The 15,988-nt window shown below is 43.2% G+C and overlaps 1 protein-coding gene across 1 annotated transcript in view; it reads left to right on the top strand.

The window, feature by feature from the left end:
- The window catches only part of FIS1 (fission, mitochondrial 1), a 231,324-nt gene that overhangs the window by 186,910 nt on the left and 28,426 nt on the right, over nt 1-15,988 (top strand). Inside the window, exon 3 of the mRNA XM_053718341.1 lies at nt 10,499-10,575. Within this exon, the coding sequence (XP_053574316.1) occupies nt 10,499-10,575 (77 nt within the window). The remainder of the gene's footprint in view (nt 1-10,498; nt 10,576-15,988) is intronic.

Here is a 15,988-nt window from a genome sequence, read left to right as displayed (position 1 = left end):
TCCTGACCGAGCTAGCTGTCAGAGGTCGCTTCTTCTCTGGTTTCCTGGGTCTAGGAGGTGGTGAGTGCCCCAGTCATTGGGGGTATATAGGTGCTGTTTTTTTGTGAAAAATAAAAAGTTCATTTCTCCAACATAGGTGTGTCCGGTCCACGGCGTCATCCTTACTTGTGGGATATTCTCTTCCCCAACAGGAAATGGCAAAGAGCCCAGCAAAGCTGGTCACATGATCCCTCCCAGGCTCCGCCTACCCCAGTCATTCTCTTTGCCGTTGTACAGGCAACATCTCCACGGAGATGGCTTAGAGTTTTTTAGTGTTTAACTGTAGTTTTTATTATTCAATCAAGAGTTTGTTATTTTAAAATAGTGCTGGTATGTACTATTTACTCAGAAACAGAAAAGAGATGAAGATTTCTGTTTGTATGAGGAAAATGATTTTAGCAACCGTTACTAAAATCCATGGCTGTTCCACACAGGACTGTTGAGAGGAATTAACTTCAGTTGGGGGAACAGTGAGCAGTCTCTTGCTGCTTGAGGTATGACACATTCTAACAAGACGATGTAATGCTGGAAGCTGTCATTTTCCCTATGGGATCCGGTAAGCCATGTTTATTAAGATTGTAAATAAGGGCTTCACAAGGGCTTATTAAGACTGTAGACTTTTTCTGGGCTAAATCGATTCATTATTAACACATATTTAGCCTTGAGGAATCATTTAATCTGGGTATTTTGATAAGATTATATCGGCAGGCACTTTTTTAGACACCTTTCTCTTTAGGGGCTTTCCCAAATCATAGGCAGAGCCTCATTTTCGCGCCGGTGTTGCGCACTTGTTTTTGAGAGGCATGACATGCAGTCGCATGTGTGAGGAGCTCTGATACACAGAAAAGACTTTCTGAAGGCGTCATTTGGTATCGTATTCCCCTTTGGGCTTGGTTGGGTCTCAGCAAAGCAGATACCAGGGACTGTAAAGGGGTTAAAGTTAAAAACGGCTCCGGTTCCGTTATTTTAAGGGTTAAAGCTTCCAAATTTGGTGTGCAATACTTTTAAGGCTTTAAGACACTGTGGTGAAATTTTGGTGAATTTTGAACAATTCCTTCATATTTTTTCGCAATTGCAGTAATAAAGTGTGTTCAGTTTAAAATTTAAAGTGACAGTAACGGTTTTATTTTAAAACGTTTTTTGTACTTTGTTATCAAGTTTATGCCTGTTTAACATGTCTGAACTACCAGATAGACTGTGTTCTGAATGTGGGGAAGCCAGAGTTCCTTCTCATTTAAATAAATGTGATTTATGTGACAATGACAATGATGCCCAAGATGATTCCTCAAGTGAGGGGAGTAAGCATGGTACTGCATCATTCCCTCCTTCGTCTACACGAGTCTTGCCCACTCAGGAGGCCCCTAGTACATCTAGCGCGCCAATACTCCTTACTATGCAACAATTAACGGCTGTAATGGATAATTCTGTCAAAAACATTTTAGCCAAGATGCACACTTATCAGCGTAAGCGCGACTGCTCTGTTTTAGATACTGAAGAGCATGACGACGCTGATAATAATGGTTCTGAAGGGCCCCTAAACCAGTCTGATGGGGCCAGGGAGGTTTTGTCTGAGGGAGAAATTACTGATTCAGGGAACATTTCTCAACAAGCTGAACCTGATGTGATTACGTTTAAATTTAAGTTGGAACATCTCCGCATCCTGCTTAAGGAGGTATTATCCACTCTGGATGATTGTGACAAGTTGGTCATCCCAGAGAAACTATGTAAAATGGACAAGTTCCTAGAGGTCCCGGGGCTCCCAGAAGCTTTTCCTATACCCAAGCGGGTGGCGGACATTGTAAATAAAGAATGGGAAAGGCCCGGTATTCCTTTCGTCCCTCCCCCCATATTTAAAAAATTGTTTCCTATGGTCGACCCCAGAAAGGACTTATGGCAGACAGTCCCCAAGGTCGAGGGAGCGGTTTCCACTTTAAACAAACGCACCACTATACCCATAGAAGATAGTTGTGCTTTCAAAGATCCTATGGATAAAAAATTAGAAGGTTTACTTAAAAAGATGTTTGTTCAGCAGGGTTACCTTCTACAACCAATTTCATGCATTGTCCCTGTCGCTACAGCCGCGTGTTTCTGGTTTGATGAGCTGGTAAAGGCGGTCGATAGTGATTCTCCTCCTTATGAGGAGATTATGGACAGAATCAATGCTCTCAAATTGGCTAATTCTTTCACCCTAGACGCCACTTTGCAATTGGCTAGGTTAGCGGCTAAGAATTCTGGGTTTGCTATTGTGGCGCGCAGAGCGCTTTGGTTGAAATCTTGGTCAGCTGATGCGTCTTCCAAGAATAAGCTACTTAACATTCCTTTGAAGGGGAAAACGCTGTTTGGCCCTGACTTGAAAGAGATTATCTCTGATATCACTGGGGGTAAGGGCCACGCCCTTCCTCAGGATCGGCCTTTCAAGGCCAAAAATAAACCTAATTTTCGTCCCTTTCGTAGAAACGGACCAGCCCAAAGTGCTACGTCCTCTAAGCAAGAGGGTAATACTTCTCAAGCCAAGCCAGCTTGGAGACCAATGCAAGGCTGGAACAAGGGAAAGCAGGCCAAGAAACCTGCCACTGCTACCAAGACAGCATGAAATGTTGGCCCCCGATCCGGGACCGGATCTGGTGGGGGGCAGACTCTCTCTCTTCGCTCGGGCTTGGGCAAGAGATGTTCTGGATCCTTGGGCGCTAGAAATAGTCTCCCAAGGTTATCTTCTGGAATTCAAGGGGCTTCCCCCAAGGGGGAGGTTCCACAGGTCTCAGTTGTCTTCAGACCACATAAAAAGACAGGCATTCTTACGTTGTGTAGAAGACCTGTTAAAAATGGGAGTGATTCATCCTGTTCCATTAGGAGAACAAGGGATGGGGTTCTACTCCAATCTGTTCATAGTTCCCAAAAAAGAGGGAACGTTCAGACCAATCTTAGATCTCAAGATCTTAAACAAGTTTCTCAAGGTTCCATCGTTCAAAATGGAAACCATTCGAACAATTCTTCCTTCCATCCAGGAAGGTCAATTCATGACCACGGTGGATTTAAAGGATGCGTATCTACATATTCCTATCCACAAGGAACATCATCGGTTCCTAAGGTTCGCATTCCTGGACAAGCATTACCAGTTCGTGGCGCTTCCTTTCGGATTAGCCACTGCTCCAAGGATTTTCACAAAGGTACTAGGGTCCCTTCTAGCTGTGCTAAGACCAAGGGGCATTGCTGTAGTACCTTACTTGGACGACATTCTGATTCAAGCGTCGTCCCTTCCTCAAGCAAAGGCTCACACGGACATCGTCCTGGCCTTTCTCAGATCTCACGGATGGAAAGTGAACGTGGAAAAGAGTTCTCTATCTCCGTCAACAAGGGTTCCCTTCTTGGGGACATTAATAGACTCCTTAGAAATGAGGATTTTTCTGACAGAGGCCAGAAAAACAAAACTTCTAGACTCTTGTCGGATACTTCATTCCGTTCCTCTTCCTTCCATAGCGCAGTGCATGGAAGTGATAGGTTTGATGGTAGCGGCAATGGACATAGTTCCTTTTGCGCGCATTCATCTAAGACCATTACAACTGTGCATGCTCAGTCAGTGGAATGGGGACTATACAAACTTGTCTCCGAGGATACAAGTAAATCAGAGGACCAGAGACTCACTCCGTTGGTGGCTGTCCCTGGACAACCTGTCACAAGGGATGACCTTCCGCAGACCAGAGTGGGTCATTGTCACGACCGACGCCAGTCTGATGGGCTGGGGTGCGGTCTGGGGATCCCTGAAAGCTCAGGGTCTTTGGTCTCGGGAAGAATCTCTTCTACCGATAAATATTCTGGAACTGAGAGCGATATTCAATGCTCTCAAGGCTTGGCCTCAGCTAGCGAGGGCCAAGTTCATACGGTTTCAATCAGACAACATGACAACTGTTGCGTACATCAACCATCAGGGGGGAACAAGGAGTTCCCTGGCGATGGAAGAAGTGACCAAAATCATTCTATGGGCGGAGTCTCACTCCTGCCACCTGTCTGCTATCCACATCCCAGGAGTGGAAAATTGGGAAGCGGATTTTCTGAGTCGTCAGACATTGCATCCGGGGGAGTGGGAACTCCATCCGGAAATCTTTGCCCAAGTCACTCAACTGTGGGGCATTCCAGACATGGATCTGATGGCCTCTCGTCAGAACTTCAAAGTTCCTTGCTACGGGTCCAGATCCAGGGATCCCAAGGCGGCTCTAGTGGATGCACTAGTAGCACCTTGGACCTTCAAACTAGCTTATGTATTCCCGCCGTTTCCTCTCATCCCCAGGCTGGTAGCCAGGATCAATCAGGAAAGGGCGTCGGTGATCTTGATAGCCCCTGCGTGGCCACGCAGGACTTGGTATGCAGATCTGGTGAATATGTCATCGGCTCCACCATGGAAGCTACCTTTGAGACGAGACCTTCTTGTTCAAGGTCCGTTCGAACATCCGAATCTGGTCTCACTCCAGCTGACTGCTTGGAGATTGAACGCTTGATCTTATCGAAGCGAGGGTTCTCAGATTCTGTTATCGATACTCTTGTTCAGGCCAGAAAGCCTGTAACTAGAAAGATTTACCACAAAATTTGGAAAAAATATATCTGTTGGTGTGAATCTAAAGGATTCCCTTGGGACAAGGTTAAGATTCCTAAGATTCTATCCTTCCTTCAAGAAGGATTGGAAAAAGGATTATCTGCAAGTTCCCTGAAGGGACAGATTTCTGCCTTGTCTGTGTTACTTCACAAAAAGCTGGCAGCTGTGCCAGATGTTCAAGCCTTTGTTCAGGCTCTGGTTAGAATCAAGCCTGTTTACAAACCTTTGACTCCTCCTTGGAGTCTCAACTTAGTTCTTTCAGTTCTTCAGGGGGTTCCGTTTGAACCCTTACATTCCGTTGATATTAAGTTATTATCTTGGAAAGTTTTGTTTTTGGTTGCAATTTCTTCTGCTAGAAGAGTTTCAGAATTATCTGCTCTGCAGTGTTCTCCTCCTTATCTGGTGTTCCATGCAGATAAGGTGGTTTTACGTACTAAACCTGGTTTTCTTCCAAAAGTTGTTTCTAACAAAAACATTAACCAGGAGATTATCGTACCTTCTCTGTGTCCGAAACCAGTTTCGAAGAAGGAACGTTTGTTGCACAATTTGGATGTTGTTCGCGCTCTAAAATTCTATTTAGATGCTACAAAGGATTTTAGACAAACATCTTCCTTGTTTGTTGTTTATTCCGGTAAAAGGAGAGGTCAAAAAGCAACTTCTACCTCTCTCTCTTTTTGGATTAAAAGCATCATCAGATTGGCTTACGAGACTGCCGGACGGCAGCCTCCCGAAAGAATCACAGCTCATTCCACTAGGGCTGTGGCTTCCACATGGGCCTTCAAGAACGAGGCTTCTGTTGATCAGATATGTAGGGCAGCGACTTGGTCTTCACTGCACACTTTTACCAAATTTTACAAGTTTGATACTTTTGCTTCTTCTGAGGCTATTTTTGGGAGAAAGGTTTTGCAAGCCGTGGTGCCTTCCATCTAGGTGACCTGATTTGCTCCCTCCCATCATCCGTGTCCTAAAGCTTTGGTATTGGTTCCCACAAGTAAGGATGACGCCGTGGACCGGACACACCTATGTTGGAGAAAACAGAATTTATGTTTACCTAATAAATTACTTTCTCCAACGGTGTGTCCGGTCCACGGCCCGCCCTGGTTTTTTAATCAGGTCTGATAATTTGTTTTCTTTAACTACAGTCACCACGGTATCATATGGTTTCTCCTATGCAAATATTCCTCCTTAACGTCGGTCGAATGACTGGGGTAGGCGGAGCCTGGGAGGGATCATGTGACCAGCTTTGCTGGGCTCTTTGCCATTTCCTGTTGGGGAAGAGAATATCCCACAAGTAAGGATGACGCCGTGGACCGGACACACCGTTGGAGAAAGTAATTTATCAGGTAAACATAAATTCTGTTTTATTTGTATCCTACTGTTAGCGCAAGCTATGCAGGATCCTGATATGTTTGAGGGTACTCTAATATTCCTAATAGTAATACCTGTCTATATTGTGAGGAGGCCTTGGTGTGCCCGCTCTCTCAAATATGTTCCATATGCATCAACAAGGTAATTTATGTCTAAGACATTTAACCCCTTTAGTACGACTGAGCTGTCCACCTCTGAGGACTCGCGCTACCTTGCCCTGCTAAGCGCAAGCAAAAGGTTAAAAATAGCTCTCCGGTCCAGGGGACATCTAGTAATTTACTTGATTTGTCTGCTTTTCAAGTATCCCAGGTTTCGTCACACTCTGAGTCTTCAGAGGGTGAAATTCCTGGATTGGAGCTGCTACCTCTAGGCCTCCTGCTGTGGAGGTGCCAGTCTTTAGATTTAAAATTGAACACCTATGTTTTCTTCTAAAGAAGGTTCTGTCGACATTAGAGGTTCCAGAGGCCAAGTTGCTTGATGAACCTTTGATCCCTGAATTAGACAGAGTGTATGAGTAACCTTTCCTGTACCTGTAAAAATGGCAAACATTATTAAGAACGATTGGGATAGAATTGGATCTTCCTTTTCCCCTTCGTCTGCCTTTAAAAAATTATTCCCGGACTCTAAGCTGGAGTTGTGGGGTTCCGTCCCTAAGGTGGATGGTGCTATCTCCACGTTAGATAAGCGTACTACTATCCCTCTTGAGGATAGCTCGTCTTTCAGGGAACCAATGATTAAGAGAATGGAAACTTTTCTCAGGAAGAGGTTTCAGCATACGGGATATTTATTTCAACCGGCTGCGGCTGTTGCCTCGGTTGCTGGAGCTGCGGCTTACTGGTGCGACTCCTTAGCAGAATTGATTGAGGTGGAGGGTCCCCTCGACGTTATCCAAGAAAGAATTAAGGTGTTGAGAATTGCTAATTCTTTTATATGTGGTGCAAACATGCAGATTATTCGCCTGAATGCTAAAATCTCTGGTTTCTCAGTGCAGACTGGTCGGGCGCTATGTCTGCGGACATGACGTCTAAGTTTAGATTAATTTCCCTACCCTTTAAGGGAAATATTTTATTTGGTCCAGGCCTGGACTCCATTATTTCCACGGTTACAGGGGGGCAAGGGTTCCTTCTTACCGCAGGATAAAAAGAACAAATCTAAGGGGCAGGGATCTTATTTTCATTCCTTTCGTTCTGAAAAGTCCCAGCGCCAGCAGTCCTCCTCCTAAGCCCGTGCAGCCCAAGAGCACTTGGAAGCCGGCTCAATTCTGGAATAAATCCAAGCAGATCAAGAAGCCTGCCGAGAGCAAGTTGGCATGAAGGGTTGACCCCCGATCCAAAGCTGGATTGTGTAGGGGGCAGACTGTCGCCTTTTTTTAGATGCTTTGTCCTTGGATGTGCAGAATCCGTGGGTCCTGGAGGTAATAGCTCAGGGATACAAGATAGGTTTCAAATCTCATCCACCCAAGGGCAGATTTCTCCTCTCAAGCCTGTCTTTAAAACCAGAAAAGAGGGAATCCTTTCTGTGGCGCATGCGGGATCTGTCCTCCTTAGGGGTCATTGTCCCGGTTCCTATCGCAGAAAGAGGTTTGGGATACTACTCAAACCTGTTTGTGGTTCTAAAGAAGGAGGGGACTTTCCACCCAATTCTGGACCTAAAGTGCTTAAACAAGTTTCTAAATTTCCCTCCGTTCAAGATGGAGACATTAAGGTCCATTCTTCCTCTAGTTCAGGAAGGACAGTTCATGACCACTGTAGATCTGAAGGATGCCTACCTTCACGTTCCAATCCGCAGGGGCCACTTCCAGTTCCTAAGGTTTACGTTCCTGGATCAGCACATCCAGTTCATTGCACTTCCGTTTGGTCTTGCTACGGCCGCACGAATCTTTACAAAGGTTCTAGGAGCTCTCCTGGCCGTCGCCAGAACCCAAGGTATAGCAGTAGCTCCCTACTTGGACGACATTCTTGTTCAAGCACCTTCCTTTCGTCTAGCAGAGGACCATTCGGTATCTCGTCTCTCTCTTCTTCGATCACATGGATGGAAGATAAACTTAGAGAAGTGTTCTCTCATTCCAAGCACCAGGGTAGAATTCCTGTGTATTATAATAGATTCAATATCTATGAGGATATTTCTATCCGACCAGAGACGGTGCAAGCTAGCTTCGGCATGTCTTGCCCTCCGGACCTCCTTAAGGCCATATGTGACTCAGTGTATGGAGGTAATTGGTCTCATGGTGTCCAGCATGGACATAATTGCTTTTGCCAGGTTCCATCTCAGACCGCTACAGCTGTGCATGCTGAGGCAGTGGAACGGCAGTCATTCGGATCTGTCTCAACAGATTTCAACTGGGCAACCGGTCGAGTGAATCTCTTTCTCTTGGTGGCTCTGTCCAGATCATCTGTCCCGAGGGACATCCTTTCTCAGACCATCCTGGGAGATTGTGACTACGGACGTGTGTCTCTGAAGATGGGGAGCTGTTTAGGGTGCAAAGAAAGCACAGGGCCTGTGGTCTCAGGAGGAATGCTCCCTCCCGATCAACATTTTGGAACTTCGAACAATCTACAATGCTCTGAAGGATTGGCCTCTTCTGTGTTCGTCCCGATTTATCAGATTCCAATCAGAGAATATAACCTCGGTTGCTTACATCAACCATCAGGTGGAACGAGAAGCTCCCTAGCAATGAGGGGAGTATCTCGGATTCTGGAGTGGGCGGAGGCCCACAGCTGTTCTCTGTCAGCAATCCACATTCCGGGTGTGGACAACTGGGAAGTGAATTTTCTCAGCAATCCTTTCATCCGGGGGAATGGTCTCTCCATCCCGAAGTGTTTGCAGAGATATGCTTCAGGTGGGGAATGCCGGAGATAGACCTCATGGCGTCTCGTTTCAATAACAAACAGCCCAGATATGGGTCGAGGTCTAAGGATCCTCAGGCGGAGCTAATAGATGCATTAGCGGTGCCTTGGAGGTTCATTCTAATCTACCTTTTTTCGTCATTACCACTCCTTCCTCAGGTAGTGGCCCGCATCAAGCAGGAGCAGTCGTCGGTAATACTGATTGCTCCATCATGGCTGTGAAGGACGTGGTTTGCGGACCTAGTGAGGATGTCATCTTCTCTTCCATGGAAGTTACCTTGTCGCAGGGATCTGCTGGAACAAGGTTCTTTTGTTCATCAAAATCTAGATTCTCTGAGGCTGACTGCGTGGAGATTGAACACTTAGTCCTAGCTAAGAGAGGTTTTTCTGAGAGAGTTATTGATACTCTCATTCAAGCTCGTAAGCCGGTTACTGGTCTGCAGTAACCAATGTTACTGTCTTATTCACAACTAAGAACAATTGACAACTAATGTGTCTGATTAAACCAGTGGGATCTAATAGCTTTCGGCCTTGTCTGTTTTACTGCACAAGAGGCTCTCTGAGCTTCCAGATGTTCAGTCTATTGTTAAGGCTCTGATTAGGATCAGACCTGTGTTCAGATCTTCGGCTCCCCCTTGGAGTCTGAATCTGGTTCATAAAGTTTTTCAACAGGCTCCGTTCGAGCCTATGCATGAAATTGATATTAGGTTGGTGTACTGGAAAATTCTTTCTACTGGCTATTGCTTCTGCATGCAGAGTATCTGAAATTGCCGCCTTGCAATGTGAGCCTCCTTATCTGGTGTTCCATTCGGATAAGGCTGTCCAACGTACTAAGTTAGGGTTTCTCCCTAAAGTCGTGTCAGACTGCACCATAAATCAAGAAATTGTGGTCCCTTCCTTGTGTCCTAATCCTCCTTCTTTGAAGTAATATTTCCTTAATAATTTTAACGTGATTCGTGCCTTGAAGTTTTATCTTCAAGCTACTAAGGATTTTAGACAAACTTCTAGAGCAGTGGCTTCCTCTTGGGCCTTTAAGAACAAGGCCTCTATGGATCAGATTTGTAAGGCGGCTACCTGGTCCACCTTACACACTTTTTCTAAATTTTACAAGTTCAATGTTTTTGCTTCAGCTGAAGCAGCCTTCGGGAGAAAGGTGCTGTGGTGCCCTCAGATTAGGGTTCGCCTCTCTTTTTCTCCCTCCCATTTTCATTCAGTGTCCTCTAGAGCTTGGGTATATGTTTCCCAACAGTAAGGAATTAAGCCATGGACTCTCCTTGTAATAAGAAGGAAAACATAAATTATGTTTACCAGATAATTTCATTTCCTTCTGTACAAGGAGAGTCCACGGCCCCCTCCCATGTTTCTCCGATGGGCGGCCCCCTAAGTTATAATTTTCTTCTGGCAGCTTTTTATACCCTGATATTTCTCCTAATCTTCCTTGTTCCCTTGGCAGAATGACTTGGGGATAGGGGAAGTGGGAGAGGTATTTAACCCTTTGGCTGGGGTGTCTTTGCCTCCTAGTGGCCAGGTTCAGTATTTCCCAACAGTAAGAAATGAATCCGTGGACTCTCCTTGTACAGAAGGAAATTAAATTATCTGTTAAGCATAATTTGTTTTTGTTCCCTTGAAGACATGTTCTTTATATTGTTTCTTCTAGAACTTTTACCAAAGGGAGGTAAGGAAGAGCAGCGGGATTATCTATTTTATTTGGCAGTGGCACATTATAGGTTAAAGGTGAGTATGTATGTCTTTAAATAAGAAAAAGCGAGGAATAATTGTGCTGTGTTTAGATCCAAATGTAAGGGCTTGTAATTAGTGCTTTGTATTAGCTGCCCCTAGAGTTTGAGTCTATAGACCGTAAAATACACATTAATGTACAAAATAGCAAATAGAATTGCAAGGAAAGAAGTGACTGTCACAAAAAATATGTAACACACAATTGAAATAGAGAAATAATAAACTCTCAATACTTATATTTTCCTCAATAAAGTTATTTAGTATGAATGCATATGTATAAACGTCTGTCTGGCCTTTTACACGCGCACACACTGTTAAAAGTAGCTTGAACTCAGAATTCTGATTTAAATAAGTGTAAATAATAATTATTAGGGAGTCAGTATAACACTATCTGATACAGTATAGTATCCGAAGAAGCGTTGTGTGAAACGCGCGTCAGAGGCACTCTCACGGGGTCACAGTACCTGTTTCTTTTGTAATATGCTTACTCAGTATCTGATTTAAGACATTTAATGTTACGCTATTTACTTAGTCAGTATAACGTTAATTTAAGCCTCCACTATTTAAAAGGCTCTTTTTTTTAGCTCGGTGTGACTTCATTGCGGTTCTGGTTGATTCACTAACTGCATAATTTGACATTACTTACTTAGTCAGCATAACGTTAATTCAGGCCTCCACTATAGAAGAGGCTTTTTTTTAGCCTAGCGTGACTTTATTGAGGTTCTGGTTGATTCATTAACTGCTGTACTTGCTTCAAATGTTTCATAGTGACACTGCTACTTTAGTATAATCAGAAGCCCACAGTGGCATAAGTGATCTGCAATACCGTGGTCATAACTCACTCATTTGTATGGATATTACTTATGCTAATGAACTGTGTGAATGAATGCTTAGCTGTGAATACAACTTGATGTGGCAGCAGTGTATATTAAGTGTATACTGTTATTCTCACAGTATCTGTACCTAACTATTGTTACTTTATTTCATCACAGCTTTGATACACAAGTATAAGTTTACACAGCTATTAGATCCCACTGGTTTAATCAGACACATTAGTTGTCAATTGTTCTTAGTTGTGAATAAGACGGTAACATTGGTTACTGCAGACAATAACACAGGACAATCAAAGTATTGAATTTAGACCTAGATTAGTTGTCATACTCAGCGAGATATTAAGCTTTTTTTATTTCTGGCAGAGATATTTATGCATAACGTACTCAATCTTACACTAGATTGAGAACATTAATTGACTTTATAGCAAATATGTAATGAGAGGGGTTTAACCTCTATTCATTGACAGCAATCTCATCACATTTCCATACCTGGTCTCACTTGCATATATATTTACTCTGCAACATTAAATCTGTTAAATTTGCTGAGTCACCAGTCACTGCAATCATACAAGATTTGACGCTAGAGCTACAAATTAATTATCTGATACTCAGAATAGTGATAATACCTCCATATAAGGGCTTCTTTATATTATCTGTACTACTGTATCAGATAGTGTTATACTGACTCCCTAATAATTATTATTCACACTTATTTCAATCAGAATTCTGAGTTCAAGCTACTTTTAACAGTGTGTGTTCAAAAGTCCAGACGGCCTTTTATTCATATATTTTCCTCAATAAAGTTATTTAGTATGAATGCATTGAGAGATTATGATTTCTCTTTCAATTGTGTGTTACATATTTTTTGGAGTCAGACTGTCTCTTCTTTCCTTGCAATTTTATTTGCTATTTTGTACATTGAGTATGAATGTCATCAGTTTCGATATGATCTAGGAGCCAATTGTGCCTAAATTATCGCACTCTAAAGGGACATTCCAGTCAAAATTTAAATGCACACAGATGAATTACATCTTTGAGTTGGAAAGTATTTGCAATATACATGTGTTGACAAAAATGCTTCTAGTAAAAATGTATTACTGTTTTAGTGCTAAAATTTTTCTGTGCATGTGAAGCATAGCTAGATATTATCACAGCACCAGCACTTTAAATACTACAGCTGCTCAGAGTATCAGTGGGGCTTGTATCATGTCAGCAATTAACACATTGAGTCAAGACCAGATGATAAAATCACCTTAGGCTCTCCGAGCAAGTGCTGTATTTAAAATGCTGGTGCCAGGTGCATACTTATATACACTTTTGAAACAGCTATAGCTTTTATAAGAAGCATTTTTGGTGATGCATGTATATTACAAAAATGCTTCTATTCAAAACTGAAATGCATCCACGTGGATTCCAATTTTGGCTGGAATGTCCCTTTTAACTAAAACTGACCACCCTCCCAAAACTGCTTATATTTAGTGAAGTGTTTAGATGAAACATATAGCTGTAATGCCACATTACTCCCATATTTTCCCCATTTGCCATACCATACAATAGGTATGTGCATTTGGATCCTTCGTAATATTCCAATGCAAAAGTAAGAAGCCGCTCGTTCCTTTTCTCTTGTTAAGTGTAGGCAGTCCACGGGTCATCCATTACTTATGGAATATATCTCTTCCTAACAGGAAGCTGCAAGAGGATCACCCAGCAGAGCTGCTATATAGCTCCTCCCCTCACATGTCATATTCAGTCATTCTCTTGCAGCCTAACTAGATAGGTCGCTGTGAGAGGTCTGTGGTGTTTTTTAACTTAGTTTATTTCTACAATCAAAAGTTTATTTTAAATAGCACCGGAGTGTGCTGTTTATTCTCAGGCAGCATTAGAAGAAGAATCTGCCTGCGTTTTCTATGATCTTAGCAGACGTAACTAAGATCCACTGGCTGTTCTCATCTGAGGAGTGAGGTAACTTCAGAGAAGGGGAATAGCATGCAGGGCCCCCCTGCAAATGAGGTATGTGCAGTAATTATTTTTCTGAGGAATGGAATTGACTGAGAAAATACTGCTGATACCAATGTAAAGTAAGTTCAGCCTTAAATGCAGTGATAGCGACTGGTATTAGGCTGATGAGTGTGTGTACACTGAATGTATTTTTCTAAGGAATGGAATTGACTCTGAAAATACTGTTAATACTGAAATAATGTATGAGCCTTAACTGCAGTAAAAGCGACTGGTAGCAGGCTTATTAATAACAATTCATAACTTTTCAAATGTATGTTTAAAACGTTTACTGGCATGTTAATCGTTTTTTGTGAGGTACTTGGTGATAAAACTTATTGGGGCATGATTTTTACCACATGGCCATCTTTGTTTTCTGCATAGAAACAGTTTTCTGAGCTTCCCCACTGTTGTAATATGAGTGGGAGGGGCCTATTTTAGCGCTTTTTTGCGCAGTAAAAATTCAGTCACAATCTGTCTACTTCATCCTCCATGATCCAGATCGTCTCTAGAGAGCTCAGGGGTCTTCAAAATTCATTTTGAGGGAGGTAATCAGTCACAGCAGACCTGTGACAGTGTGTTTTGACTGTGAGAAAAACGTTAATTATTAAATTGTTAATCCGTTTTTGGGTATTAAGGGGTTAATCATCCATTTGCTGGTGGGTGCAATCCTTTGCTAACTTAATACATTTACTGTGAAAAATTGGTTGCTATAACTATTTTGGTTCATTGTTATTTCAACTGTGACAGCTTTTTGTGCTTCTTAAAGGCACAGTAGCGTTTTTTATATTGCTTGTAAATTTATTTAGAAAAGTATTTCCAAGCTTGCTAGTCTCATTGCTAGTCTGTTTAAACATGTCTGACACAGATGAATCTCTTTGTTCACTATGTTTAAAGGCCAATGTGGAGCCCAATAGAAATTTATGTACTAATTACATTGATGCTACTTTAAATAAAAGTCAATCTTTACATGTAAAGAAATTATCACCAGACAACAAGGGGGAAGTTATGCCGACTAACTCTCCTCACGTGTCAGTACCTTCGCCTCCCGCTCAGGAGGTGCGTGATTTTGTGGCGCCAAGTACATCAGGGAGGCCCTTACAAATCACTTTGCAAGACATGGCTACTGTTATGACAGAAGTATTATCTAAATTGCCAGAAATAAGAGGCAAGCGCGATAGCTCTGGGTTAAGGACAGAGCGCGCGGATGAGGTGAGAGCCATGTCAGATACTGCGTCACAGTTTGCAGAACGTGAAGACGGAGAGCTTCATTCTGTGGGTGACGGATCTGATCCAGGGAGACTGGATTCAGAGATTTCTAATTTTAAATTTAAGCTTGAGAACCTCTGCATATTGTTAGGGGAGGTATTAGCGGCTCTGAATGATTGTAACACAGTTGCAATTCCAGAAAAATTATGTAGGTTGGATAGATACTATGCGGTACCGGTGTGTACTGACGTTTTTCCTATACCTAAAAGGCTTACAGAGATTATTAGCAAGGAGTGGGATAGACCTGGTGTGCCCTTTTCCCCTCCTCCCATATTTAGGAAAATGTTTCCTATAGACGCCACCACACGAGACTTATGGCAGACGGTCCCTAAGGTGGAGGGAGCAGTTTCTACTTTAGCTAAGCGTACCACTATCCCGGTGGAGGATAGTTGTGCCTTTTCAGATCCAATGGATAAGAAATTAGAGGGTTACCTTAAGAAAATGTTTGTTCAACAAGGTTTTATCTTACAGCCCCTTGCATGCATTGCGCCTGTCACTGCTGCAGCGGCATTCTGGTTTGAGTCTCTGGAAGAGGCCATTCGCACAGCTCCATTGGATGAAATTATGAACAAGCTTAAAGCACTTAAGCTAGCTAACGCATTTGTTTCTGATGCCGTCGTACATTTAACCAAACTTACGGCTAAGAACTCCGGATTCGCCATCCAAGCGCGCAGAGCACTATGGCTTAAATCCTGGTCAGCGGACGTGACTTCTAAATCTAAATTGCTTAATATTCCTTTAAAAGGGCAGACCTTATTCGGGCCCGGCTTGAAAGAAATTATAGCTGACATTACGGGAGGTAAGGGCCATGCTCTACCTCAGGACAGGGCCAAATCAAAGGCCAAACAGTCTAATTTTCGTGCCTTTCGTAACTTCAAGGCTGGAGCAGCATCAACTTCCTCCGTTCCAAAACAGGAAGGAGCTGTTGCTCGTTACAGGCAGGGCTGGAAAGTTAACCAGTCCTGGAACAAGGGCAAGCAGGCCAAGAAACCTGCTGCTGCCTCCAAGACAGCATGAAGAGAGGGCCCCCTATCCCGGAAACGGATCTAGTGGGGGGCAGACTTTCTCTCTTCGCCCAGGCTTGGGCAAGAGATGTCCAGGATCCCTGGGCGTTGGAGATCATATCTCAGGGTTATCTCCTGGACTTCAAAACTTCTCCTCCACGAGGGAGATTTCATCTTTCAAGGTTATCAGCAAACCAAATAAAGAAAGAGGCGTTTCTACGCTGTGTACAAGACCTTTTACTAATGGGGGTGATCCACCCAGTTCCGCGGACGGAACACGGGCAGGGATTCTATTCAAATCTATTTGTG

This window comes from Bombina bombina, chromosome 6 (assembly GCF_027579735.1).
Source record: "Bombina bombina isolate aBomBom1 chromosome 6, aBomBom1.pri, whole genome shotgun sequence".
Taxonomy (NCBI): domain Eukaryota; kingdom Metazoa; phylum Chordata; class Amphibia; order Anura; family Bombinatoridae; genus Bombina; species Bombina bombina.
Note: the sequence above shows the minus strand (reverse complement) of the source record. Positions and strands in the feature narration are given on the sequence as shown.